The sequence below is a fragment of the Arachis stenosperma genome, chromosome 4 (genome assembly GCF_014773155.1).
Source record: "Arachis stenosperma cultivar V10309 chromosome 4, arast.V10309.gnm1.PFL2, whole genome shotgun sequence".
NCBI lineage: Eukaryota > Viridiplantae > Streptophyta > Magnoliopsida > Fabales > Fabaceae > Arachis > Arachis stenosperma.
In genome coordinates this window covers 148,026,317-148,052,656 of record NC_080380.1, presented here as the reverse complement: position 1 = coordinate 148,052,656, position 26,340 = coordinate 148,026,317, and the positions used below count along the sequence as shown (strand labels likewise).

General features: G+C 35.5%; 3 protein-coding genes across 3 annotated transcripts; 1 reads left to right on the top strand and 2 right to left on the bottom strand.

The window, feature by feature from the left end:
• Positions 1–11,114: 11,114 nt before the first annotated feature.
• LOC130975912 (F-box protein CPR1-like) lies at positions 11,115–12,284 on the top strand. Its single transcript, XM_057900628.1, has one exon. It carries the CDS (start codon positions 11,115–11,117, stop codon positions 12,282–12,284), a length of 1,170 nt encoding a protein of 389 aa, XP_057756611.1.
• A 6,533-nt stretch (positions 12,285–18,817) lies between these two features.
• LOC130975911 (disease resistance protein RPP13-like) lies at positions 18,818–21,220 on the bottom strand. Its single transcript, XM_057900627.1, has 2 exons — positions 20,888–21,220; positions 18,818–20,776 (listed from the first exon to the last, which is right to left on the bottom strand). Exon 2 carries the CDS (start codon positions 19,925–19,927, stop codon positions 18,818–18,820), a length of 1,110 nt encoding a protein of 369 aa, XP_057756610.1. The 5' UTR covers positions 19,928–20,776; positions 20,888–21,220.
• On the bottom strand, positions 20,494–21,808 carry LOC130975910 (TMV resistance protein N-like). The gene is made up of 3 exons (XM_057900626.1): positions 21,763–21,808; positions 20,888–21,002; positions 20,494–20,776 (listed from the first exon to the last, which is right to left on the bottom strand). The coding sequence occupies exons 1-3, from the start codon at positions 21,806–21,808 to the stop codon at positions 20,494–20,496; spliced, it is 444 nt and encodes a 147-aa protein (XP_057756609.1).
• Positions 21,809–26,340: the final 4,532 nt, after the last annotated feature.

The window sequence follows — 26,340 nt, the reverse complement described above, 5'->3', positions numbered from 1 at the left end:
ATATTATGAATTCTCTAATTATTTATATTTCACTTTAATCATTGAATACAGCAAATTCTCTTTTCTTTGGTGCTTTGCACCTTGAGCCTAGCCGTGACTTTAAATGTTTTGTCTCAAGCCTCACTTGACACAAAAATACCACAAGCACTTAACTGGAAAACTCTCTTTAAGTTCTGATTTTTTTTTCAATTACTCCCAGACAGTCGTGCTCAAAGCCTTTGGCATACTCTGTTAAATACATTTGATCTTGACTCTTAGTGCTCTGTCTCAAGGATTACTTGACACAATCACACCACAAGCATATGACCAGAAAAATAACTCTTTGAGTTTTTAATCATGTCTGACCTCCCTAGTCATTGATGCTCAGAGCCTTGGACCTTGCTTTTATTTTTCTTTTGTTGTTTCTTCTGCTTCAAGGATTAAACTTTCACTTATTTCAGAGAATTCATAATAGTTCTCTAAATTCCTTTTCCTTATACATCAACATCCCTTGATTCAAATTCAGATATGCACTGTTCATGTCATGCATTCAGAATCACAGAAAATACCACCATATTTAAGTAAATAAGACTAATCTTAAATATAAACTCAATTTTTCATGTAATACATCACTTCTTTTTCTTTTGAATTCAAGCTCAGTGAGCAATACATGAGACAATTTTTTCAACTAAAGGCAAATGACAGAATGAAACTAAATCTAAGAACTGAAAGTACTAAAGATCATGCAGGCAATCAAAGCAACAGAAAATAGAAGACAACAAAATAAGAACGAAAGAGAAATAGAATGAAAGAAACTCAACCACCTTAGTTATGCTGGTGGCCATCTCATTCCTCCATGAAGAACATTCATCTCCCTTTGGTACTATTAAAATAAACAGAAAAGGCCAAAAGCGAAGCGACAACACCAAACTTAAGAGTTTGCTCGTCCTCAAGCAAAGAAAATCTGAAAATAAGGTTTCAAAAATTCTTCTTAATTGCTCCTGTTCCTGTTCTAATCATTCTGCATGACCAAAACACATGTAAAACAAGAAAAATTCTAAAAAAAATTAGATAAAGTAATTTAAAACCAAAACTAAAATAACTATAATGTTAAAATCAAAATTACTAAAAAATTAAAACCAAAGCAACTGTAAAACCAAGGATACCAGTAGTTGGGTTGCCTCCTAACAAGCGCTTCTTTAATGTCACTAGTTTGACACTTGATTGTTAAATTTTCTTCATCTTCTTCCAGTTGTTTAAGAGAAATGTCTCCAAGGGAGGAGAGGTGAAAATTAGTGCCCCTTGATATAAATTCCTCCTAACAAGCTTTCTTTTATTGTGATTAGCTTGATTCACCTTGCTTGTTGGTGTAGAGGTTGGATTATTTTTTTCTGACCTTCTCTTTTTCATGGATATTTTCTTCTGTTTCTTGGTCACAATCCCCTTTTCAGTGCTTTTCTTAGTTGCATTCACTTCTTTGATTTCAAAATTTGGGTGTTGTGTGAAGGTTAGAGTGTACCCTTCATAAAAAACTTCTTGAATTGGTGGTTCAATAAACTCGCCCTCTATGCCACTCTTTGCTTCATTGGAGTGTAGATTTCCATAATTGTTTTCATCCCTTACAACTTCCTTTGTTAGTGCATCTTCCTTCTTTGTTGGTGCATCTTCCTCCTTTATTTTTGCATCTTCTTCTTCCATGTGTGAGGGTAGAAAATTCTCTAATTCATTGGAGTATGAACTCATTTGATTGATTTCCTCACTTTCTTCTATAGGGTCTTGCATTATATCTCTTGGGAAGGAATTTGCTTGTTCTTCTTCCTAGGACTTGATAATCAACTGCACATATTTCTCTAAATTTTTGACACTCGTCTTTATATCATGTATGAATTCTTTCATGAGAAGCTCAAGATCTTATGGTTCTTGATATGAATAAGGAGATGGTGGCTCTTGATATGAATAAGAAAGAGATGATGATTCTTGATAAGAATAAAAAGAGGATGGTTCTTGGTATGAATAGGGAGATAGTGGCTCTTGATATAGGTAGAAAGATGATGGTTCTTGATATGGATAGAGAGGTGGTGGTTCTTGGTATGAATATGGAGATGGTGGTTCTTTAATGAATATGGAGATGGTGGTTCTTGATAGTTGGAATATGGAGCACTGAAGTTTCTTTGGTTTTGACTTTGCTAACCAAAATTTGGGTAGTTCCCCCATTCATAATAATATGAATCACTCCTTGGGTGTGAGTAGTAACCCATGTGATCTCTCTCTATTATTTTTCTTAGCACAAAATACCAAAAAGAATTAAACACACCGTGTGGTAAATAGGAAAACAAAAAAATAAAGAACAGAATTTTTTTTAAAGAAATAAAATAAAGAATGATAAAAATAAAAGAAAAATTTGAAAATAAATAAAAAGAGGTGAACTAAGAATTCAAGAATTAAATAATGAAAAATACTGGTATTTTTTAAAAATATTTTTAAAAAAAATTACTATGAAAACACCAAACTTAATTTCAGAAATTAAGAAAAAATAAATGCTATAGAATTCGAAAATTAAAAAGAAAAACTAAACAAGACTCAGAAAATAGAAAAATAAAAATAATGAAAAAAAACAAAAATAAATTATAAAAAAATAAAAAATAAAACAAAATAAAAAATTAAAATAAAACAAAATAAAGATATTGAATAAATAAGACACTAACAAAAGAAAACGAAAATAAAAATGAAAATAAGAAAAGCAACGCAGGAAGGTTTTGAAAAAAAAAATTAAAGGTAGAGAAATTAAAAGTTAAAAGAAAATAAAAAAAAGAAAGAAAGAAGGGACAGGGGAGAATGTGAACGAAAACAAGAAAAAAAATTAAGGAAAAAAAATAAAAAATAGAAATTAATAATACTAAAATAAAACTAATTAAAAAAATTATTTAATCTAAGCAATCTCACGACGAGTAGTTGTTAATCATAATCAATTTCCGGCAACGGTGCAAAAAATTTGGTGTGGAATTTACAACCACAAACTAACCGGCAAGTGCATTGGGTCGTACCAAGTAATACTTCAGGTGAGTGAAGGTCGATCCCACGAGGATTGATGGACTGAGCAACAATGGTTAAATGATTTACTTAGTTAGACAAGCAGAAAATGGTTTTGAGAGTTCAAGAGCATTAAACAGTAAATTCAGAATATCAGAAGACAGGCAAGTAAATAAGTTGGAAAAAAATATATGGAGAAAGCAGTTAAGGCTTCAGAGTTATCTATTTTCCGAATTGACTTTTCTTATTAATTTATTTTAATCATGCAAGATTTAATTCATGGCAAACTATATGTGACTAGACCCTAATTCCTTAGACCTTTCTAGTCTTCTCTAACTTTCATCAACCGCCAATTTCTTGGTCAATTAATTCCAATTAGGGGGTGAAGTTTAATTCTAGTTATTATGCCACAAAAATCCTAATTATCCAAATATAAGAGGATTATATGTCACGTATCCCGTTAAGTCTAGATAATTAGAGTTTAGGAAAAATTATTTTCAAGCTGTTGTTCAAGTAAAGAGCTTTTCCAAGTTATACAAGAACTCAATTAGAAAGTGGGTCATACTTCCGTTCCACCCAAATTCATAAGATAAAGAACGAAAATAATTCTTAAATTATAAATCAGTACATGAATTAAAATACAAAAACAATAGAATCAATCCATACAAATAGACAGAGCTCCTAACCTTAACAGTAGAGGTTTAGTTGCTCATGATTCAGAGAGAAAAACTAGGATTCAGGTAAACTGTAATTTACAGAATGAGATGGATTCATCCCCAGAAGAGAAGTTTCTTTTCTCTTTTATAGCTAACCCTAATTAATTTAAAATCTATTTTCTAAAGTTAAAATAATATCTTTTCCTATTTAAAAAAAATAGAATTTAAATTTAAATTAGAATTAATTAAAGATCTTCGTATTATAACGTGGGGACCACTTGGCTTCACTAGGATCCACGCCTAACTTGGCAAAGAGTTGCGCCTTACTTGAGCGATGCAGTGAGGAAGGGCGTGCATAGAGTGAGGCTGCGCCGAATTTGGTGTGTATGAGTAAGGCCTGCACCTAACTTGAGTGCACCTGCGCCTAACTTGAAGGAACCAACCAATCTTACGTGTTGTTGTTGTGTCTTGCGCCTAACTTGAGAAATCTCAAGTTAGGTGCAGCCTTGGCAGCATGTTTGGAGAATAAGTATAAACTATTATATATCGTTGGAAAGCTCTGAAAGTTAGTTTTCCAAAGCCACTGAAATCACGTCCATTGGACCTCTGTAGCTCGAGTTATTCAGGTTTGAGTGCAAAGAGGTCAGGGTTGACAGCATCATTCGCCTTCTTCTCTTTTTCTGTGAAAACTCCATCAAATCCAGCCAAATGCTACCTAAAATAAATAGAATTGCAAAAGACTCAAAGTAGTATCCATAATGGCTAAAAGATAATTAATTCTTGATTAAACTCAATAATTTAAATGCAAATTCAATAGAAAAAGATAGGAAAGATGCTCACGCATCAGGTAGAGAGAGGTTAAAAAATTGTTTCTGCTGCCATATCCTAGGAGTTTTATGTATTTAAATAAATTGAAAGTATAGAGATGTGTTAAAAAATTAGTGATTGTTGGAATAGATTATGAGGATTGGCTGTTTAAATTGATGTAAGATCGAAGAAACTGTGTTGCATGTTTAAATTTTTTATTTAGGAGTTAACAAGATTTTATTGCACTTTTTCAGATGTTTGAATGTCTGGTTACCCCTGTGTTTCACCATGGGGGGAATTTCACGAAGGACAGTAAAGAAAATCTTAGCTACATACATGAAAAAGTTCATAGGTGGCCACCAATGGATGTTGACCTAATTAATTACTTTGATTTGGTTGTTTTGTTTAAAGAGTTAGGCTATGAGGAGTTTAAGGCAATGTACTGGTGTGATATAACTACCTCTGATATAGAATCTGGCCTTCATGCCATTCATGGGGATAAAAAAATTAACGAACTGATGGAGGGTTTTGATAAGAACAGGGATACAGATGAATTTTACATCTACTTTGATCATCCTGTGGACTTGCTAGAGGTAGTTGGTGAGGGGATTGTGGAGGACGATGTGATTTCCAGTGATGGCAATTCCCCTAAGTCATCATCATTTTCCTTGGATGATGGATACGAAAGCGCTGAGGATGAGGCTTACAAACTGCCTCCTCCTGGTTATGAGTCTGATGACAGTGGGAGTGATGACAGTTTGAATAAGAGGAAGAACAAGCAGAAGACTCGAGTTAAAGAGAGGATGTCAACTAAAGGAAGAAAAAAAACTGGTGTGGCTAAGAAGAAGGGGACTAATTCAGCAAAAAATGGGCCAAAGATGTCCCCTAAAACAGCTAAGAGACGGGCTAGTAGGAAATACTCTGGTGCTAAGAGAAAACATGTGCTAAAGGAGGGGCTTGGTAAGCAAGGTATGGAGGGGGAGAACAGTGGGTCTGGGCCAGAGCCGGGAGGCCCAAGAAGCTCCAGACAACAGAGGCCTGCTGGGCAGGATACAACAAATGCTGCTAATGGAGCTGAAGACCATGTACCAGACCCACTGCAGCAGAGCTGGATAGTGAATATGAGAATCCTTATGAGTATGAAAGTGACGCGTTCAACAGTCCAGTTTCATCTGGAGATGAGGGTAAAATAGCCTATGATACTTTTGATGAGGACATTGAATATGGTGAGGTCCAATTTAAGGTTGGACAGTTGTTCCCCACCATGGAGTCATTCAAGAAGGCCCTGAAAGATTATTTTGTGCACGAGGGTAAAGATGTTTTATACATTAAGAATGAGAAGCTGAGGGTGAGAGAAGCTTGTGCAGGTGAAGAATGTCCTTGGCTAATTTTTACAAGCTGGAACAGTTCAAAAGGTTGCTTTCAGATCAAAACTCTTTACAATGAACACAATTGTAGAAGGAATTTTGGTAGCAACTTGGCTGACAGAGCATGGGTCACTGATAAGTTAGTTAAGAAGCTCTTCACAGAGCCTGACCTGAAGCTAGGTGCAGTCAGGGATCATATGATAGATGAATACAATGTGAAAGTCAATCTTAGAATGGTAGCTAGAGCATTGAAGGTTGTGAGAGAGGTTGTCATTTGGAGTGAAAAGGCACAGTATGGAAAGACACGGGATTACCTGATGGAATTGCACAGAAGTAACCTAGGATCAACTGCCTTGATGGAAGTAATTCCCCAACCTGAATCCCTGCCAATATTGTGATATGAATCTGCCATAGGGTTTGGAGCTGGCAATGAAGGAAGTGAACCCTACTTCCCATCACCGAAACTGTGTTCTTCATATTTGGAAGAACTTTATAAAACATTTTAAAGATGAACAAACAAAGCAGATGGTATGGGAGTGCTCTTGTTGTACAACAATTCAAGAATTCAGAAGTGCAATGGAGAAATTAAAGAAACTGAATGAGGGAGCATGGGAGTATATGCAGAGGTTTGACCGAGTGTGTGGTGCAAGGCCTACTTCAGCCATGGGGCCCAAGGTTGATAACATAACGAACAATATGTGTGAGGTGTGGAACGCCAAAATTGTTGAATACAGGAAGAAGCCAATTCTATCAATGTATGAAAACTTGAGTGTTACATCATGAGGAAAAGGGCTATGCACAAGAAGAGACTGGAGCACCACACTGGTATCTTGGCCCCAGTGCAGCAGAAGAAGCTCAATCAGTTTATCAAGCCCAAAAGTACCAAATGAAGAGCAACCTGGGCTGGTGATTCTGATAGAATACTGTTTGAAGTTCATATGCAAAGGCACAAAGTTGGAGTAAACTTACAAAGCAAGACATGTACATGCAATGTGTGGCAGCTAATTGGTATACAATTCGTCGTCTTATATGGCTGGTCTAGTTAACAAATGTAAAGTCTTTAACTACTTAATATTTTTTTAACATAATCTGTGTGTAGGCATGTCTTGTAGACATGCGGTTGCAGCCATGGCTAAGATGGGGTTGAAGCCAGAGGACTTTGTGCATAAATGGCTCCCTATGGATGCTATCAGATCAGCCTATTCTGTCTGCATTAATCTAGTTAACAGTAAAGAATATTGGAACACAACTGATTCACCATAGCCACTACCTCCCCCAATTAAGAAAGCTACACATTGTCCACAGATGAAGAGAAAAGTCAATTCTGTGGAGACGGAGATGAATTTCCACAAAGCCAAAAAATCATTCAAAGTGACTTGTAACAGGTGAGGCCAAAAGGGTCATTACTATAAAATATGCTCCATTCCACCCAAAGACCCAAATTGAAAGCCTATGACCAAGAAGGAAAGGAGGAATTTGAAGCAGTCTACTCCAGCAGTGGACTCTGCTAGCACCACACAGGTATGCCTTCTTTAGGGTTCGATTTGTCATATTTTTATAATGGTTAAGAATTTAAGTATCACATGATAGATTGGTTAGGGATTTAATTGTTATTGAAAAGATTGATGAAGTATATTAATGTCATCTCTGTATGATGACTTACATAGAACCAGGTTGGTGAGGAAAACAACATGAGTACTGGTGTTGAAGGAACAATACTGGATCCTGTGGTAAGTAGTTTGTAGGGTTAATTTGTTTACATGTTTTCATGAGTTTTATTGTTGACTCTAGATTGAGATGTATACTATTCATGAATGTAGACAAAGGCAAAAAAATAAAAAAAGAAGCTACCTAAATTAACACCAAAAGAAGGTACAACACTGGGACAAGGTGATGAAATTCCTCTTTCACAGTCTGTTCCCCAACCAGAAGTTGTAAGTGACTAGTGTAATTCATAATTGCATTATAAATAGCAATGTCTTAGTCTTACTTTTTATTTTAAATAATGCAATCTTGTTGGTTTGCAGGGAGCATCTGAGACCCCCACCTTGAATAACCCACCTCCACAAAGGATGAAGCAACCAATTGTTAGGCCACCAATCTCCTCCACCTTTGTTCAAGCTTCTGTGGTGAATCAGATTACTCCAATTATTGGACCTCACTTCAGGCCTCCCACTCCTACCAACACAGAAATTCCACCCAACAATGAGACTAATGTTCCTACTGGATCAAGGATGCCTAAACCAAGTCAACAACATGGTCTTAGTACCGAGAATATGGCCGCAGCAGCTTCTGGGACTGCATCAAGACTATTCAAGTTCATTCCAACTCCTGGATTTAGGCCTCCTAGGAAGAACTAGAAGTGTGGTCCTAGATTTATATTAAGTTAAAAGTACATGCTAACTTTTTGATAAACTAGCTTACATATAGCCACCACAAACAGTTTTTTGCTTTTTGTTTTGATAGCATATGTGAATTAAGGGCCTATAATACTCTTTTTATTTTGGTGTTGCTGATGTTGGTATAGGGCTATATATTGCCCACTTTTGGAGTTATTTTGTGCACAACATGTTGACATTTGGTGGCTGTTTGCAGTTGTTAATGTTACATATTACTGTTAGTTATTACTGGATTGCTTTTCATGGAATGAAAGGATTCTAGTATAACAGATTCTACTTTTTGACACAATGAAACTTTTCCAAACAACCAACACAACTGTTTTATTTAATAAACTCGGATTTACACTGTTAACTGATACAATACAACTATTTCAGCAACAGAAACTTTCAACACAAAACCAACAAGATACACTAACTATCTGCTATCCACTCTAAAGGAGATAATTTGCAACTACAACTCCAAAGACAAACACAACAGCTATCAATGGATAACTAAACCACCTATTACACTTAACGCGGGTAGAATTTTTCATCTGCAACTCTAACCCAGAAACTCTGTCCTCTAGCTTTGTAATTTTCTCCTCCATCCAAACAGCTGCATCCAAAAAATGATTTTGCTTTGGATTCCGAGCATAAGAACTGCCATCATTTATTTGCTCCTCGTCAAACAGTGAAACATATTCATCCAACCATTGAAAATATTTGCAACGACCTTGTGCAGTCTGCACAGTTAAGAAAAAAATAAAACTCAAATTATTAATGCACAGATGCTTGCTACAGATCTTGGCAGGAATAGCAACATAACTAACTGTTTCATACCTTAAAATTTGGGCATCCAAAGAATAGCCTCTTAGGGTTCGACTGAGTTGACGACAAGAATAGAATTGTATGAATCCCACAATTGCATTTCGGGGCAACGAATCTTTTCTTCATCCTCGCTCCAGCACTACCAACGGAGCTCACAGGAATACTCCTACCCTTATCGTCTAATGCATCTCTTCCAATCCCACGATCTCTGCTATTGCTCGTGGTGGTATCAGTTCCATACACGAAACAGGCAAGATAGATGACCAGACTCGTCTAATAAAAAAGCCTGGAACCCTCAAAACGTCATGGTTTTTGTGTTGTGGATGAGGACAGATAGGCCCCTGTCCATTTCACCTAGCCACGTAGGATTCCATCTTCCACGTAACCACCCGAGCCTTCCGTGTCATAGCCTCGCCTTTACATCTCAGCATTTTCCGTCGACTTTTCGCCGTTAAAGTGACAAAAGGATCGGGTTGGCAGACGGAGTATAGGGTCAGGGACCGTAATGGAACGTGTTTTTAGTTAAGGATCGTCTTGTTATTTTGGAAAATGGACAGGGACCGGGTTGGTACTTTACTCTAAAAGATCTAATTGATACTTTTTTTTTCTATAAAGACTAATTAATCCTAGATCAAAATTCTTAATATCTATTTATCACTTTACTTAAATAATAATTTGAAATTGTAGGGTTTAATATTAAGAGTTTTTATAGAAACTATTTAATATGAAAAAAGAATTTTATTTTTTTTTAAGAAAAGAATTTATTTTTATTTAAAATTCAATTTCATAATTTAAGATGATTATAATATATTAATAGAATAAAATTTAAATTAAAGAGTATGTGAGTAGATTTAAGAATGAGTTATTCTTTGCATACAAGCGATTAAAGTTTGTAAACCTTACAAGTTCAATTAAAACTAATTTAAAACACGCTTTGAACCATTCTTCTTCCTCTTCGTCTTCTCCTTCTTCTTTTCTTTCGTTTTTTGCCTTCTCTTTCTCCTCCTTCTTCTTTTTCTTGCTGCACGTTCTTCTTCCTCTTACTCTTCTTCCTCTCCTTTTCTTTCGTTTCTGCACGTTCTTCTTCCTCGTCTTCCTCTTCTTCTTCTTCTTCATTTACGTTCTTTTCTCTCTATTTTCTCGTTTTTTTTTTTATTTTTCATGGTGAAATCGTTTTTGAAGAAGAAGAAGCAGCAGAAGATGAGGAGGAGAAAGAGAAAGAGTTCTGAATTATGCATAAGATGTACTTCAACGAATTTTGGGTATATTTCTTAAATCATTTGGGTGTAGTTTTGTAATCTTTTGGGTGTATTTCTGTAATCCTTTGGGTGTATTCCTATAATCGTTTTGGGTCAATTTCTGTAACCGTTTGGGTGTATTTCTGTTATCATTTGAGTGTATTTCTGTAATCCTTTGGGTGTATTCCTATAATCGTTTTGGGTGAATTTCTGTAACCGTTTGGGTGTATTTCTGTAATCATTTGGGTGTATTTCTGTAATCGTTTGAGTGTATTTTTGAAAATACACCCAAAAGATTTAAGAAATACGCCCAAAATTCGTTGCATAATTCAGAACTCTTTCTTTTTTTCCTCATCTTCTGCTGCTTCTTCTTCTTCAAAACGATTTCAAAACTTAATTTCAGAAACTATGAAAATCGAAATAAAAAATGAAGAAGAAGAAGAGGAGGAGGAGGAGGAGGAGGAAGAGGAAGAGGAAGAAGAAGAACCGTTTTGAGTGTAACGCTTTAAAAACAGGAAACAGTTGAATAACGCATTAAAAGGCCCGTATGTGTAGCAACTTGTAAGACTTGTAAGTCAAAAAGACTTATATGTGTAGCACTCATCTTTAAGAATCAGACATCTTTTGATCTAATTTATAAATAAAAAAATTAAAAATTAAAATTCTTAAAAAAATTTAAATAATTTATTTTAATTATTTTTGAACAAGAAAAAGTGAATTCTAATTTCTAATTCTAGGATCAAGCTGAAATGCTTTCTAACTAATAATCAACCCGAGTTGTCGAAACGCAGAAACCCTAAAGAGAAGAACAAAGCCAAAGAGCCATCGAGCATGGAGGAGAAGAAGCAGAAGAACATTCACGACATCCTCCCTGTTGACCTGATTCAGAGAATCTTACTGAGGATTCCGGTCAAACATCTCGGCCGCCTCAAGTGCGTTTCGAAGTTTTGGTACTCTCTCATTTCTGATCCAGACTTTGCGGAATCGCATCTTCAGCTCTCTCTTGCACCCACCCATGCGTGCATCTACAAAAAAGCTTCCACGGAAGCTTACCTTTTTCACCTAGAAGAAGCATTTAATGGCGACAATTATGAAGTAAAAGTAGTATCTTTCCCTTTCAAGAAGAAGCCACCTTCTGAGTTTCGTGTCATGGGATCATGCAGAGGGTTTGTTCTCTTAAGCCGACAGCCACATTTTTTTGTAGTATGGAATCCACTCACCGGATTTAGCAAAAGAGTATCTTACTCTTGGTTAGATATCGTTCATCGTAATAAGGGCATGTACTTTCATTTTCCCGGTAATGCGCGGCTGTATGGATTTGGTTATGATACGTCACGGGATGACTACTTAGTTGTTATAGCTTGGCATGATGGTGACTGCCAACACTTAGATTGCTTGTCCTTGAGAACCAATTCATGGATTAATCTTGATGCTGCACTCCCCAAACCATTGGGTTTCATGGAGTGGGTATCTCATGGGTTGTTCTTGAATGGCTCTATTCATTGGTTTCCGTTTTCTTACTCTCGTGGTTCACATTGTTACCGGGAAGGTCTTCTTACATTTGATTTGAAGGAAAGAAGTTTCTCAAACATATCTTTGCCCGAACAACTCATAATGGGTGGTCCTGCCACATTTGTCATACTAGGAGGGTGCCTAGCCTTGTATTCTCAGTGCTATGTTGAACGGAAAACAGACATATGGGTGATGAAAGAATACAAAGTGCAGTCATCTTGGACTTTGTATGAGGTTCCTTATTTAATATCTAAGTATCTATGCTTATCCAATCATAGTGACATTTTTGCACTAGAACCTATTTCAGTATCTAGTTCATTAAAGTTTGCCAAATATAATATCAGAGAAGAGCTGCTCCAACATTTTACATGTCCTCCTCATCTTCGACACTATACTTTCAACCATGCAAGTTACACTGTATATACAGAAAGTCTCTTGCTGTTCCCTAGTAATAGTAAGCATAAGGATAAGAAGAAGAATGTTATTTAACTATTCTGCTATGCTTTGCACCACATTATTCCTGCTAGGTTTTATTACTTTGTGATTAATGTAAAAGTACTGACCAAGATGCATTATGCATCATGTTGCATTTAGATGTGAATTTTGACTATTCATGGTGAAAGTTGATGTATCAGATGCTCGGGGATTATTAATCACTGTCTTGCTTTCTAGTCTAGTCTTGTGGTGAGTTTTTAGGGTTAGCTCTTTTTCATTTCTAACCATGAAAATCTTATACATGCTTCGTTGTTGTGCTGATTGCTATATATAAAGATACTTTCCTCATTGATTGTGTATACTTCAGTTAAGACATTAGCAACACCATAATTAATTTTTAGCTGATGTGTATCCTTATAATGTTAGACACATCACACAAATTATTCTCATAAGATTTATCTTAATGTCATATATGTGACTGATAAGACTGTTAATAAAAAAAGTATTGGTATTGATGTAGAGGCAGAGGTGCAGACAGGTGTTTACCTGAATCAGATGTTCGAAAGGACAAGTATATAGCCTAATTTAGTAAAGCGACTCTGAAAGGCTCAAACAGAGAAGTTGTAAAGCTACGTAGGCTTAAATACATAAACATAACGGCACTTCAAAACATAAAGGAACCTCACACCACCATGATGCATGGCATTCGCCATTCACTAAGTCATGTATATAAGAGGAATCTCATTAAAAATTTTCTTATAGAAAAAATAGAACAGAGTATTCCAGAGACATAAAAGTACATCACACCTAAAAGGCTAAAACCAAACAAACACCATTATATCCAAAATAGAACAGCTCTCGAGTTAACTCTCGCATGTCCCACCTAAAGGTATCTTCCTTCAATCCTTCATACCTGTAACATCTTGTGCTTGTAAGTGACAACACTATTTTGGTGGTCAATCCACTATTAATTGCTTAATGTACACTTCTTGGCTTGTCTGCTTCTTTGAAACCACAGAATTGTTCTTGATGAGCTTGCTGTCTAGTTTTTTGTTGTTCTTATTCTCACTCTTCCTTTGAAACCAAAAAATTATTCTTGATCATATTGCTATCTAGCAGTTACTAGAATTTTATTTTATATTCTTACATAACCTGCTACTTAAACTAATATGTAAAAGAAGCTTCTAATCGAAAACAGAGTGATTAAACTAGAGCAACAAGCAATATTTCAAAATCCGTTTAATGCAAACTCAAAATAGAACTGAATAGAAATAAATTAACATTAAACTGCTACAAAAGACGATATACAACAACTAATTAAGAAATTCACTTGATCTCAATGATTCTAACGGTGATTGTAGTAAAATGTGACACGTTTTACCACATTAAAAAGCAAATTATGTTTACTACATAAAAAACTAAAAAAGAATGGTCAAATTCAATCTATCTAACTATCTACCTAATCTTATCTATTCTTATTATATAAAAATTAATATCTAAGTTGTTTTATATTGTGTTTAAATTATTATTTTTGTTTTTAAAAAAAGTATTTTTTTTTCAATGGCCAATCCGAAACTGACCCTTCCCTTATCTTAGTTTTATGTTTTCAAAGGCAATTTCAAGTTCCGGAGTTGAGTGAAAAATTGATATTTGAATTGCGAAAAGCTCAGCAATTCAAGCATGGATAAGAAGAAGCTGAAGTCAGACGGTGAACAAAGCAAAAGAGCAATCGAGCATTGAGAGAATGACAAGAGCAAGACATTCACGACATCCTCCCTCTTGACCTGATTCACAGAATCCTTCTGCGGGTGCGGATCAGACATCTCTCTAGCCTCTGCGTTTTCAAGCTGTGGTGCTCTCTAATTTCTGATCCTGACTTTACGGAATTTTATTTTCACCACTCTCCCGCTGCCACCAACGCATGCTTCTTTGTAAGAAATGCCACTATGGCTTACTTCGTTTACTTAGACGACAATGATGCATCACAAAAAGAGGTGTGTCCCCCTTTCAAAAAGAAACCACCTTCTGATTTTGAGGTATTGGGATCCTGCAAAAGCTTTATTCTCTTGCATCGACACCCACATTTTCTTGTGGTATGGAATCCACTGACTGGATTCAGCAAAAGAATATCCTATTCTCATATTGTTCCTTGTCGTAGGTATCATGGCTTTAGGCTTCCCAACAGTGCGCGCCTGCATGGATTTGGTTATGATGCATCACAGGATGATTACTTACTTCTCGTAGCTTGGAGGGATTATGAAAATCCAGAAGATCACTGGAATGCTTGTCCTTGAGAACCAATTCATGGATTAATCTTGATGCTGCACTCCCCAACCCATTGGATTGGTTTGACCATAATTCTTGTGGGTTGTTCTTGAATGGTGCTATTCATTGGGTGCCTTTGCGTCTTAAAGCTTACAGGGATGCTATTCTTATCTTCGATCTCAATTCTCAAGGAGAGGGCTTTCTCAAGTTTATCTGTGCCGGAACAACCTGTAAAGAGTGCATGCTCCTATTCCAGTCTCGCCCTACTAGGAGGCTGCCTAGCCTTGTATTGTCACAATTATGATAGCGGTGGAGATATGGGTGATGAAAGAATATAAAGTGCACTCATCTTGGACTCTCTATCAGATTCCTTGCAAAGTCTTTCGGCCATTGTGCTTATCCAGCAATGGTGATATTATTGGAAGAGATTATGATAAAATAGGGTATTTCATATACAATGTCAGAGGAAACCTGCTCAAACATTTTAAAAATCTTTGTTGTCCGCTTGCCTTCCGTGAAAGCGTATATACGGAGAGTCTCTTGCCACTCCCTAGTGACGTTAAGGATAAGGATAATCGGTATGTAACTATTCTCCTATTCTTTGCACCAAGCTATTCCTTTTAGTTTTCATTGCATTGTGATTAACGAATAAGTAATGAGTAATATGCATTATGCATCAAGTTCAAATCAAATGCCACTTTTGTCTATGGATGGTGAAATTGGAATTTATCAATGCTTAGGGAATCATTGATCATTGTCTTGCTTTCTAAAGCCTAGTCTTGTGGTGAGGATTTTTAACTTTTAAATTATTTCTTTTTTCATGTGTAATGCAATGGTGATCTTTTCTGTAGGCCATCAGAATCAGAAAGATGTCAAACAAGGAGAATTAGAAGAGAATGACTGCACAACAGAGACACTTAATTCTGTTGTAAATAAAGTGTAAGATTGGCAAATTGAGTTGGAAGAAGCTTCTAGAGAATTTTATTTTATTTTGGCTTTGTTTTAAAGTATGATTTCCCTTCCAAATATGAATGTGAAAAACTGGAACATTTAAAAGTGCAAATATAGCTTCCTCTAGTTGAATCCAATCTGTTATATTAAATGTTTTATCTTTATTCAATATTTCCTTGTTTGCATTATCATGTCTACACAGAATATCACACATCAATATGAGATTTAACATGTAAACAAATTGTTAATTTGTCAATTCAGTTTGGTCTTAGTAGTAAGTATTTCAGTATTTTGTTTGTTGGGATTGCAGTTAGGATGCTACTTGAATTCTTAATTGCTCATAGAGCATGTGCTCGTAGGACTTTCTATCATTATAGGTTAATTGAACCAGGTTAAGTTTTATGTTTTCATCTTATATTTTGTTGTATCGGTAATGAAACGTTGTAGCATGTTGATATAGTTGCTATAATGGTGTAAATTTGACATTTTCATGTATGACTTTCAACGTTATTTTATTAGGTACTTCCTAGTTTTAGCATTAGCTTTTAGATATATTTTTATTAAATGCAATTCTGAACTTTTAAGCTGGGGTGTGGACGCTAAGAACAGTCTTGTGTCTCTTTGCTCTTCTTTGCCCTGTTTTTCCTAGATCTCTATAGAAGTATCATAGCAAAATGAAGACATAGCTTGCTAGCTTCCATTTTCTTCTAACCCCTTTCTGAATGTGTTAACAGAAGATGGAAGCTAATGCACTCTGAAATTAAAAGGGAAAAATGGGGATTTATGAGGAGAACTAGATACAAAGACATGTTTAAGACTGGAATGTTAAATATGCCTTTCTTAATTGTAGGCATAATTTTATATTTGATTCTTCTTCAATTTTTTTATATGGATCAAGAGCATGGAGCTATCATTGTTATATCTACTTTAAGGGCTCCATATTATGATGAAAAAGTCAAGCAAGTTATTCTAGTGTTGAAGAACTAGAGATGAGGTGATGAATGCTGAAATGTTCGAGAAGAATAATATCTCGGACTATGCTGCTAAGTGCTTAATGTACACTTTATTGGCTTGTTTAATTTATCATGCATTTTATCTACACCTTCCTTCCAAAGCCACTAACCGAATTTTGGTGGTGAACCTAGAGCACGGTCCCATCCATGTATCTGAAATTGGCTTGTTTATTTGTTGTGCATGTTCCTTCATTTCGCGTTCAAACTGTTAAGGCAGTGTCCAGAAATTCAGAGAGTAACCATATAGGAAAGAAGATTATGCTTTAAATCTACTCTATTTAATACTTTGTTCAAAATGCAACATGGAGGAATTCTTTGAAACATAGGTCTATTTTAAATATTTTAGAGTTTAAATTGATCAAGAGTAAACAATTTTGATGACCTAATACTTCACTCGATGCAGCAAAAGATAGAGAAAAAGATTGCAGCAACGTAAGAAAACAACCACATCTAACACCACCGTAAAATCACTTAACTGCAACATAACTAGAAATTCCAATATGAACAATTATGTTGAAGGTAACACACACATATGGGTGATGAAAGAATACAAAGTGCACTCATCTTGGACTTATGTGATTCCTTGTTTAGAGATTGATCCTCTATGCTTATCCAATGGTAGTGATATTACTGCACTAGATTCTATTCCGGATGGATCATTAAAGATTGCCAAATATAATATCAGAGGAGAGCTGCTCCAACATTTTACATGTCCTCCTCATCTTCGACACCATGCTTACAACTATGAAAGTTACCGTATATATACAGAGTCTCTTGCTGTTCCCTAGTGATAGTAATAAGAAGAAGAATGTTATTTAACTATTCCGCTATGCTTTGCGCTAGTTTTTAAACTTTGTGATTAATGTAGAAGTATTGAGCAAGATGCATTGTGCATCAAGTTGCATTCAGATCTGAGTTTTGACTATCCATGGTGAAACTTGATTTATCAAGTGCTTGGGGAATCATTAATCACTGTTTTGCTTTCTAGAGTCTAGTCCTGTGGTGAGGTTTTAGGGTTTGGCTCTCTTTCATTTCTAAAGCTATGACCTTTTACCATTAAAATCTTATACATGCTTCGTTGTTTGTGCTGCTGCTATAGATAAATATACTTTTCTCATTGATTTGATTGTATACTTTCAGTTAGGATGTTAGCTTTGGCAACGCCACAAATATTTTTAGCTGATGTGTATCCTTATAATGTTAGGCACATCACAATGAAATTAAATTCATAAGATTTATTTTAATGTCATACAAGTAATCAATATGTAATGTGACTGATAAAACCGTTAGTAAAGATAGAAATTTCTACTAGACACGCAGTAGATTGATTGATAGTAAGGCAGATATGGGTTAAGAAAGGAAAAATAACTCACTCCAAAAATCCGATATGTTTTCTATGATGAGCTTACAACCATCTTTTGACTTAACAGGTCTGAGGCTTTCTCTCAACTTTGGGTTTGGGTGTACACAACAATCACGTCCTGCAAGTTGGTCAAGGACCACAGCTGCTCCGGAAGCTCCTCCAAGTCACAGTCATCGATGATCAGATGTTGGAGAGATGCCATTGCACCTTTCTTTAATCTCCATTTTCTGACACCCGTCCTTGTCAAATGAAACACTTCAAGATTTGGGAAGCTTTTAGCAGCAAAGCGAAGAGAGCCCCAACTGTACATCCTATCTAAGGTTACTTTCAGAACACGGAGGCTGGTAAGGTCTCCTAGAATATTGAAGGACTGCCTCTTACCCCAAGTGTCCACCTAAAATTTTGATAACCCTATGTTTATCTTGGTAATATTGGAAGGAAATTCACGTCTTTTTAATGACAAATCCTTAAAGTCCGCTAGTTTTAGTTTTTCTAGATTTTTTAGGTGATGCAAGATTGCAAGCCTTGTAGTAGTTCATGCTCTGTGTAGTTAATTTTGTAACTCCACTGCAAACCCAATTTTCTCAGCTTGGCGAATCTTCCATTCACAATGGAGGACATTGTCACCCCGTCTTCAAGTGTGACAAGTTGGAGAGTTTGGAGATTCGGCAAACAGTCTTCTCCTGATGTGTCTGGTGGAACTGTTTTACTCGTTATGCATAGCCTGCCTTCAAGATGTCTCAATTTCTTGACCCTCCATATTCCATGTGGAAGTTTATAACGGTGAAAATGTTCTTCAACAATTGGAGTTTCTAGATTTGGAAGGTGCAGATTGGATCAGGTTGATCCTTTGTTTAACACTCTGAACCCCGATTTAGTCTCAAGTATCTTAAATTTTGGGCTGCTGGAAAATAATAATAGTCATGTCCAAAGTCCAAAGGGATCTAATTCTCCGTGCAGAACTCTATACCTTTTTCAGCTCTACTCTCTGATATTCAAAGATCAAGGAGAAGGTCATGAATCCGGCAGCTTTTGACTCCTCCATCACTCCTTCTTTTTGCCACCAACACCAAGCTGCGATCCACCAACTCATTCAAGTACTCTTCAGCAATATCTTCTAATTCTGGTGCATCTAATATTCCTGTTTTTGGTGCCTGTATTAACCCTTCAGCAATCCATAATTGTTTCAATCGTTTCACAGGAATTGCATAGTCTTCGGGATATATCCCAAAGTATAGAAAACATGTTTTTAATCGTTGTGGCAAGCTGTCATAACCAAGCTTCAGTACCTTGGGGACTTTACTGTTATCTTTAGCAAGATACCAAATGACACTGCGCATGATTCTCATCCACTCAACTGTGAGTCTCTTCTTCTTCCCGACAACCCCCGCCAAGGTGATAATAGCAAGTGGTAAGCCTCTACATTTTTCAGTCATTAATCTACCAATAGATTCTAGAACAGATGGGCACTCTCCTCCCTTAAAAGCCTTCTTGCAGAAAAGTTTCCAACTTTCATCTTCATCTAGCAATGGAGGGTAGTAAGACTTTGATCCTGTATAGTTCGCCACACCATCATTACGGCTAGTTATCAATATTGCACTGCCTTTATTGTTATCCGGAAATAAGCATTCTACCTCAGCCCAAACTTCAGGCTCCCATATGTCGTCAAGCACTATCAAATACTTCTTCTTCTCTAAGAACTTTTGGACCTTGCTCTTTTGATCATCCTCGCTTATGTCTTTGCCTTTAGTAGACTCAGACAACCCGCAACCTTTCAGAAGGATTTGAAGAAGTTCAGTGGCTTTGTAGTCCTTAGAAACGGTAATCCACACAGAATAAGAGAACAACTTCTTCACCTCATTATTGTTGTAAATTTTTTTAATAAGGGTAGTCTTACCCAAACCACCCATGCCTATTAGTGAGATAACATTAAGGTTGGTCTCATTTTCCTTCAACTGCTTGGTTACATTGTTGAAGATATCCACAAAGCCCACCATATCTTCCTCGAAGACCTTATCTTGCTTCTGATTTGATCTAGCACCTTGCATTCCTTCGAATTCACCTTCATTAATGCAATATTTCTCAATCTTGAATCCATCTAACATTTGATTATTTAGGAATTTGGCATCTCTTGTTGTTATAACAATTCTACTACCATTTTATAATAGAAGATCCTTTTAATGTGCTTCCCAACTTAGGTTTTTTATGCACACCCATTTCATGCAAAAGGGGTTCTTGGAGATTTTCTAGGCCATCAGCACTCCTTGATTTTTCAGAGACTTTATGAAGAAAACGCGCAGCTTCAAATTGATGCCTGAACTTGTTAAACAACTCTCCAACAAATGTGGTCTTGTTACCATCTCCATACATGACCAGCATGCAAATGGTATTGTCAGATTCAATATTCCAAAGTGATTCCACTGCTTCAAAGTGAGAATCAAAACCAATTGGATGCTTATAGTGGTTCAGGAGGAAGCTTCTCCGAGACCTCTTGAACAATTTTCTTGATAATCTCACTTTCATAGCTGCATGAAATATCTCTTCAATATATACTCATTTTACATAAGGAAATATATACATACACCATCAAAAAATGAAGCAAAGTTACTATAAATGCTCAAAATCTTGTAAAGAAGCTGTGAAAACAGAAGCTAACACTAAAACAGTAAGGTTACTTCACTGTACAAGTCACTCCACTTAGATTGGCCACTTCACGCAAAGCTGACCTCCATGCTTTTATATCATGGGAGTCTTTGCCATATCTGTCTTCATGCTTCATCATGTCTTTTTCATATTGGTTCCTCTGGCGCCTCACATCTGATGGTTCCACTTGATAAAAGATTGGCAAAACTGGTCGATTTTTTCCATTATTCCAGCACTTCATGATCTGTACTAGTTCATCCAAACACCATGTGGAAGAAGCACAGTCCTTACACAGCACAGCAATAGACATCCTGTTATTATAATCCACATGTAAATTAATTAGTTAGTTAAACTAGTTATAAGTTAGTTAGGTGATGATGATGTAAGCAGTTAGTTATTTTCAGTTTTCAGTGAGGTGATACCTGGATCTTTCAATGGCTTCAAGAAGAGTATATCTGATTCTATCACCAACTCTGAGGTTCTCATCATCTCTGAAGGTGGTGATTCCTCTCTTACACAAAGCATGATAGAGGTGATCTGTGAATCCGTATCAGGTGAAGCCTCTAAAGCTCAGAAAAACATCATATATGAAATGTGAGGAGGAAGATTCTGCATCATGATCTGCCATGAGGCCAATTTTTAGTGGATCTTACAATTGTGATAGCGTAGTTATTCAACCGGTGAGCTCTGACTCAATGAACCAAGAAAGCATGGGTGAAAAAACACAATGCTTGATAGAAAAGTTTTTGCCAATATTAAAATTCTAAAGTCACATAAATGGAGTTTGAGTTGTAAATCATTCACAAGCTGCTAGTCTTATTAAATATGTTGGTCATTCTCCATTACCTTGCTTTATTCTAAAGTTGCAGATCATGATTCATGTGTGTACATAGTTTTATGTATTATTTATGCAAAAGTTGCATTATTGTGATTGAAGAAATATTTATTTACACTACAGTCTGGACCTCTACATATTCAAGAAGTTTCTTCTTTTTCTCCACCTTTTGCTTGTTGGGGTACAAAGAGAGAACACCTAGAAGATGAATTCTATGGTGCATATAACAGCACATGATTAATTTTATTGCAAATACAGCACATGATTCGCCAGTTGAGTGGGAGGAAGCTTAAAAAAATTTAAGTTTTATTATTTTGCTCTGAATTATGATTTTCTATCCAAATATTTAATGGGAAAAAACTCAAGAACATTTGAAAAGTGCAAATGGAGTTTAGCATCTTGTTAAATTGAATATATCTTTTGAAAATTTTCATTTGCTTTTTATATTTTTTTTCTATGTACATTCTTTTTCATCCTTTTGCTGCATTATCCTCGAGTGATCTATCATTAAGTTATTGGTTTTTGTTTTCTCAGCACTAACCCCTCTTTTTATATGATTATAAAGGGTTTACATAATTAATTGCCTTTTGTTCTATGCTGTGATTTGTAGAAACAATGTAATATTTGCTGTATATCTAAACAGAATATCACATTTCAATATGAGATTTGACATGTGAACTGCATTTTGAAATTGTCAATTTGTATGTATTATCTACAATATTCTTTTATTGATTTTTTAAATGTATAGACCGTATATTTTCAGTTCAGTTTTCTGATTGATTTCCTAAGTGCTAAGAGTGTGCAATGAGAGATTTAGGATTTGTATAGTTAGGTTCAATTTTCTGGACATAAAGTACAAAAATTTAACCATCTTGGTATAAGCTTTTACAACTTCTAAGATTGTGTTACAAATTCTGCATTGTTGTGGATACTAATAAGTAATAACAAAGAAAAGAACAAAAGAAACAAGAAAAAGAATCCGTACAACCACACTAGGGTATCTTCTCAAGATGAATATACTCTTGCAACTCTCTCCAAGTTTGAATCCGCAAGAGAATCCGCAATACCATTAGCTTCCCTGAGAATCAAACTCATTTGCAACCCCCAGGCTTTGCACATGAGGTTTTTTTTTTTTCAATCAGATCAACATCTTCTTCATTTGCCAAGGAGGAAAATGAAGATGTTAATGTGATTGAACTAGTACACGTACAACTTAGTAAGGATATAGTAGAGGTGTTTATTGGAACTACTTAAACACGTTTTGAAATGACAAGTACTAACATAATATTTTGAACATGATTTTAGAATATTAGCAGGACAAAAAGGTAAAATTAATCACCAAAATTTTTAAAATATTAGATACTAAATTGGTGTAACAAAAATACTAGATATACGTAAAAAATCAACTACAAAATTACTCATTATATATTTGTATATTAAGAGTTTAAAAAGTTAAATGACAAATTTATCACTTTTATATTCTTTAAAAATAAAAACCAATTTTTTTAGTTTTTATTATTACTCATAAATTTACAAACTAATAATTTGGGGTTTAATACTTTCGAACTTTATCTAATAATCCCTTGTGTTCACAAGCAGATTCAAATCCCGTGTTGTACCAACGCAGAAACCCTAACAAAAGAACAAAGCTGAAGAGTGATCGATCATGGAGGAGAAGAAGCAGAAGAGCATTAACGACATCCTTCCTCTTGACCTGATTCAAAGAATCTTACTGAGGATTCCGGTCAAACATCTCGGCCGCCTCAAGTGCGTTTCGAAGCTTTGGCACTCTCTCTTTCCGATCCAGACTTCGCGGAATCGCATCTTCACTTCTCTCTCGCACTCTCCCATGCGTGCATAAAAAACAAGGACTCCACGGAAGCTTACATTCTTCACCTAGAAGAAGCATTTAACGACAAAAATTATAAAGTCAAAGAGGTATCTTTCCCTTTCAAGAAGAAGTCACTTTCTGACTTTCGTGTGATGGGATCCTGCAGAGGGTTTGTTCTCTTACACCAAGAGCCATACTATTTTGTAGTATGGAACCCACTCACCGGATTCAGCAAAAGAGTATCTTACTCTTGGTTAGCTTTTGACAGGTACTTCAAATTTCCCCGTAATGCGATTCTGTATGGATTTGGTTACGATGCGACACGGGATGACTACTTAGTTGTTGTAGCTTGGAAGGATAGTAACTGCCAACTCTTAGATTGCTTGTCCTTGAGAACAATTCATGGATTAATCTTGATGCTGCACTCCCCAACCCATTGGATCTTATGAAGTGGCAATCTCGTGGGTTGTTCTTCAATGGCTCTATTCATTGGTTGTCGTCCTCTCTTCTTGCATTTGATTTGAAGGAAAGAAGTTTCTCAAAGATATCTTTGCCTGAACAACTCATAATTCCTGATGCTGGCACATTGGTCATACTAGGAGGGTGCCTAGCCTTGTATTCTCAGGACTTTGTTGAACGTAAAACACACGTATGGGTGATGAAAGAATACAAAGTGCACTCATCTTAGACTTTGTATGTCATTCCTTGTTTACAGTTTGAGCCTCTATGCTTATCCAATGGTAGTGACATTATTGCAGTAGTATATAGATCAATAAAGTTTGCCAAATATAATATCAGAGAAGAGCTGCTCCAACGTTTTAGATGTCCTCATTTTCAACAGCATGCTTACAACTGGGGATGGTGCACTGTATATACAGAGAGTCTCTTGCTGTTCCCTAGTAATGGTAAGCATAAGGATAAGAAGAAGAAGAATGTTATTTAACTATTCTGCTATGCTTTGCGCCACATTATTCCTGCTAGTTTTTAAACTTTGTGATTGATGTAGAAGTACGAGCAAGATGCATTGTGCATCAAGTTGCATTCAGATCTGAGTTTTGACTATCCATGGTGAAACTTGATTTATCAAGTGCTTGGGGAATCATTAATCACTGTCTTGCTTTCTAGAGTCTAGTCTTGTGATGAGGTTTTAGGGTTTCGCTCTTTTTCATCTCTAAAGCTGTGACATTTTACCATGAAAATCTTATTCATGCTTCGTTGTTTCTGCTGATTGCTATAGATAATTATACTTTTCTCGTTAATTTGATTGTATACTTTCAGCTACGATGTTGTCCGCTTCCCATCGGTGAAACCGTTACTGTGTATAAAGAGAGTCTCTTGCCACTCCCTAGTGACATTAAGGATAAGGATAATTAGTATGTAACTATCCTCCTATGCTTTGCACCAAGCTATTCCTGTTAGTTTTCATTGCATTATGATTAATGAATAAGTAATGAATAATATACATTGTGCATCAAGTTCCAATCAAATGCCACTTTTGTCTATGGATGATGAAATTGGAATTTATCAATGCTTAGGTAATCATTGATCATTGTCTTGCTTCCTAAAGCCTAGTCTTGTGGTGAGGGATTTTAACTTTTACATTATTTCTTTTTTCATGTGCAATGCAATGGTGATCTTTTCTGTAGGCCATCAGAGTCAGAAAGATGTCAAACAAGAAAAGAGAATTAGAAGAGAATGAGTGCACAACAGTCCACTTAATTCTGTTGTAAATAAAGTGTAGGATTGACAAATTGAGCTGGAAGAAGCTTCTAGACAATTTGATTTTATTTTGACTTTGCTTTGCTTTGCTTTAAAGTGTGATTTCCTTTCTTCCAACTATGAATCTGAAAAACTGGAACATTTGAAAGTCCAAATATAGCCTCCTCTAGTTGAATCCAATCTGTTATATTAAATGCTTTATCTTTATTCAATATTTCCTTGGTTGCATTATCATGTCTACACAGAATATCAAACATCAATATGAGATTTAACATGTAAACAAATTGTTAATTTATCAATTTAGTTTGCTCTTTAGTAGTATGTATTTCATTATTCTGCTTGTTGACATTTGAGATATTTGTGTTTGCCACTTGAATTATTCATTGTTCATAGAGCATGTGCTCGTAGGGCTTCCTATCATGATAGGTTAATTGAACCCCCTTAAGTTTTCTATTTTAACTTTATCTGTTGTTGTATCTGGTAATGAAACCTTGTAGCATGTTGATATAATTGTTATAGTGGTGTAAATTTTACATTTTATGTATGCCTTTTAACATTGTTTTATTAGGTACTTTATAGTTTTAGGATTAGCTTTTAGATATATTTTTATTAAATGCAATTCTGAACTTTTAAGCTGAGGTGTGGAATATGATAGCAAATGAAGACTTATATATAGGATAGCAAATGAAGACTTAACTTGCTAGCTTCCATTTTCTTTAAACCCCTTTCTGAATGTGTAACAGAAGATGGAAGCTATTGCACTCTAAAATTAATAGGTTAAAAAAAGGGGATGGCTGAGATTCATGAGCAGAACTAGATACAAATAAATGTTTTAGATCGAAATGTTAAATATTCCTTTCTTAATAGTAGGGATAATTTTATATTTGATCCCTCTTCAATTTTGTAGTGCATGTTCTTTCATTTCGCTTTCAAACTGTTAAGGCAGTGTCCAGAAACTCAGAGTAACCATATAGGAAAGAAGATTATGCTTTAAATGTACACTATTTAATACTTTGTTCAAAATGCAACATGGAGAAATCCTTTGAAACATAGGCCTATTTTATATATTTTAGAGTTTAGATTGATCTAACAATTTTGATGATCTAATACTTTACTCGATGCAGCAAAAGGCAGAGAAAAAGCTAGCAGCAACGTAAGAAAACAGTCACATGTAACACCACCATAAAATCACTTAATTGCGACATAACTAGAAATTCCAATATGAACAACTATAGTCTATAATTATTCTCAAATGCACTTATTTTGGCAGCTAATTTTGCCTGCATCTCTCGGGCCAACACATAGCAGTATCTTATTTTTGGCTACTTCTGTAGTTCTTTATTTGGTTGTATAGGTCTAACACTAGTCCTTGACTCAATTCATTGTATGGTATTTGTGTGCTATGTTAATAACTCAATACTATAATTAACTACTAAATCATTTATCATATAATGTATATATTTAGCCATATAAAAAATAGTCACTAAATT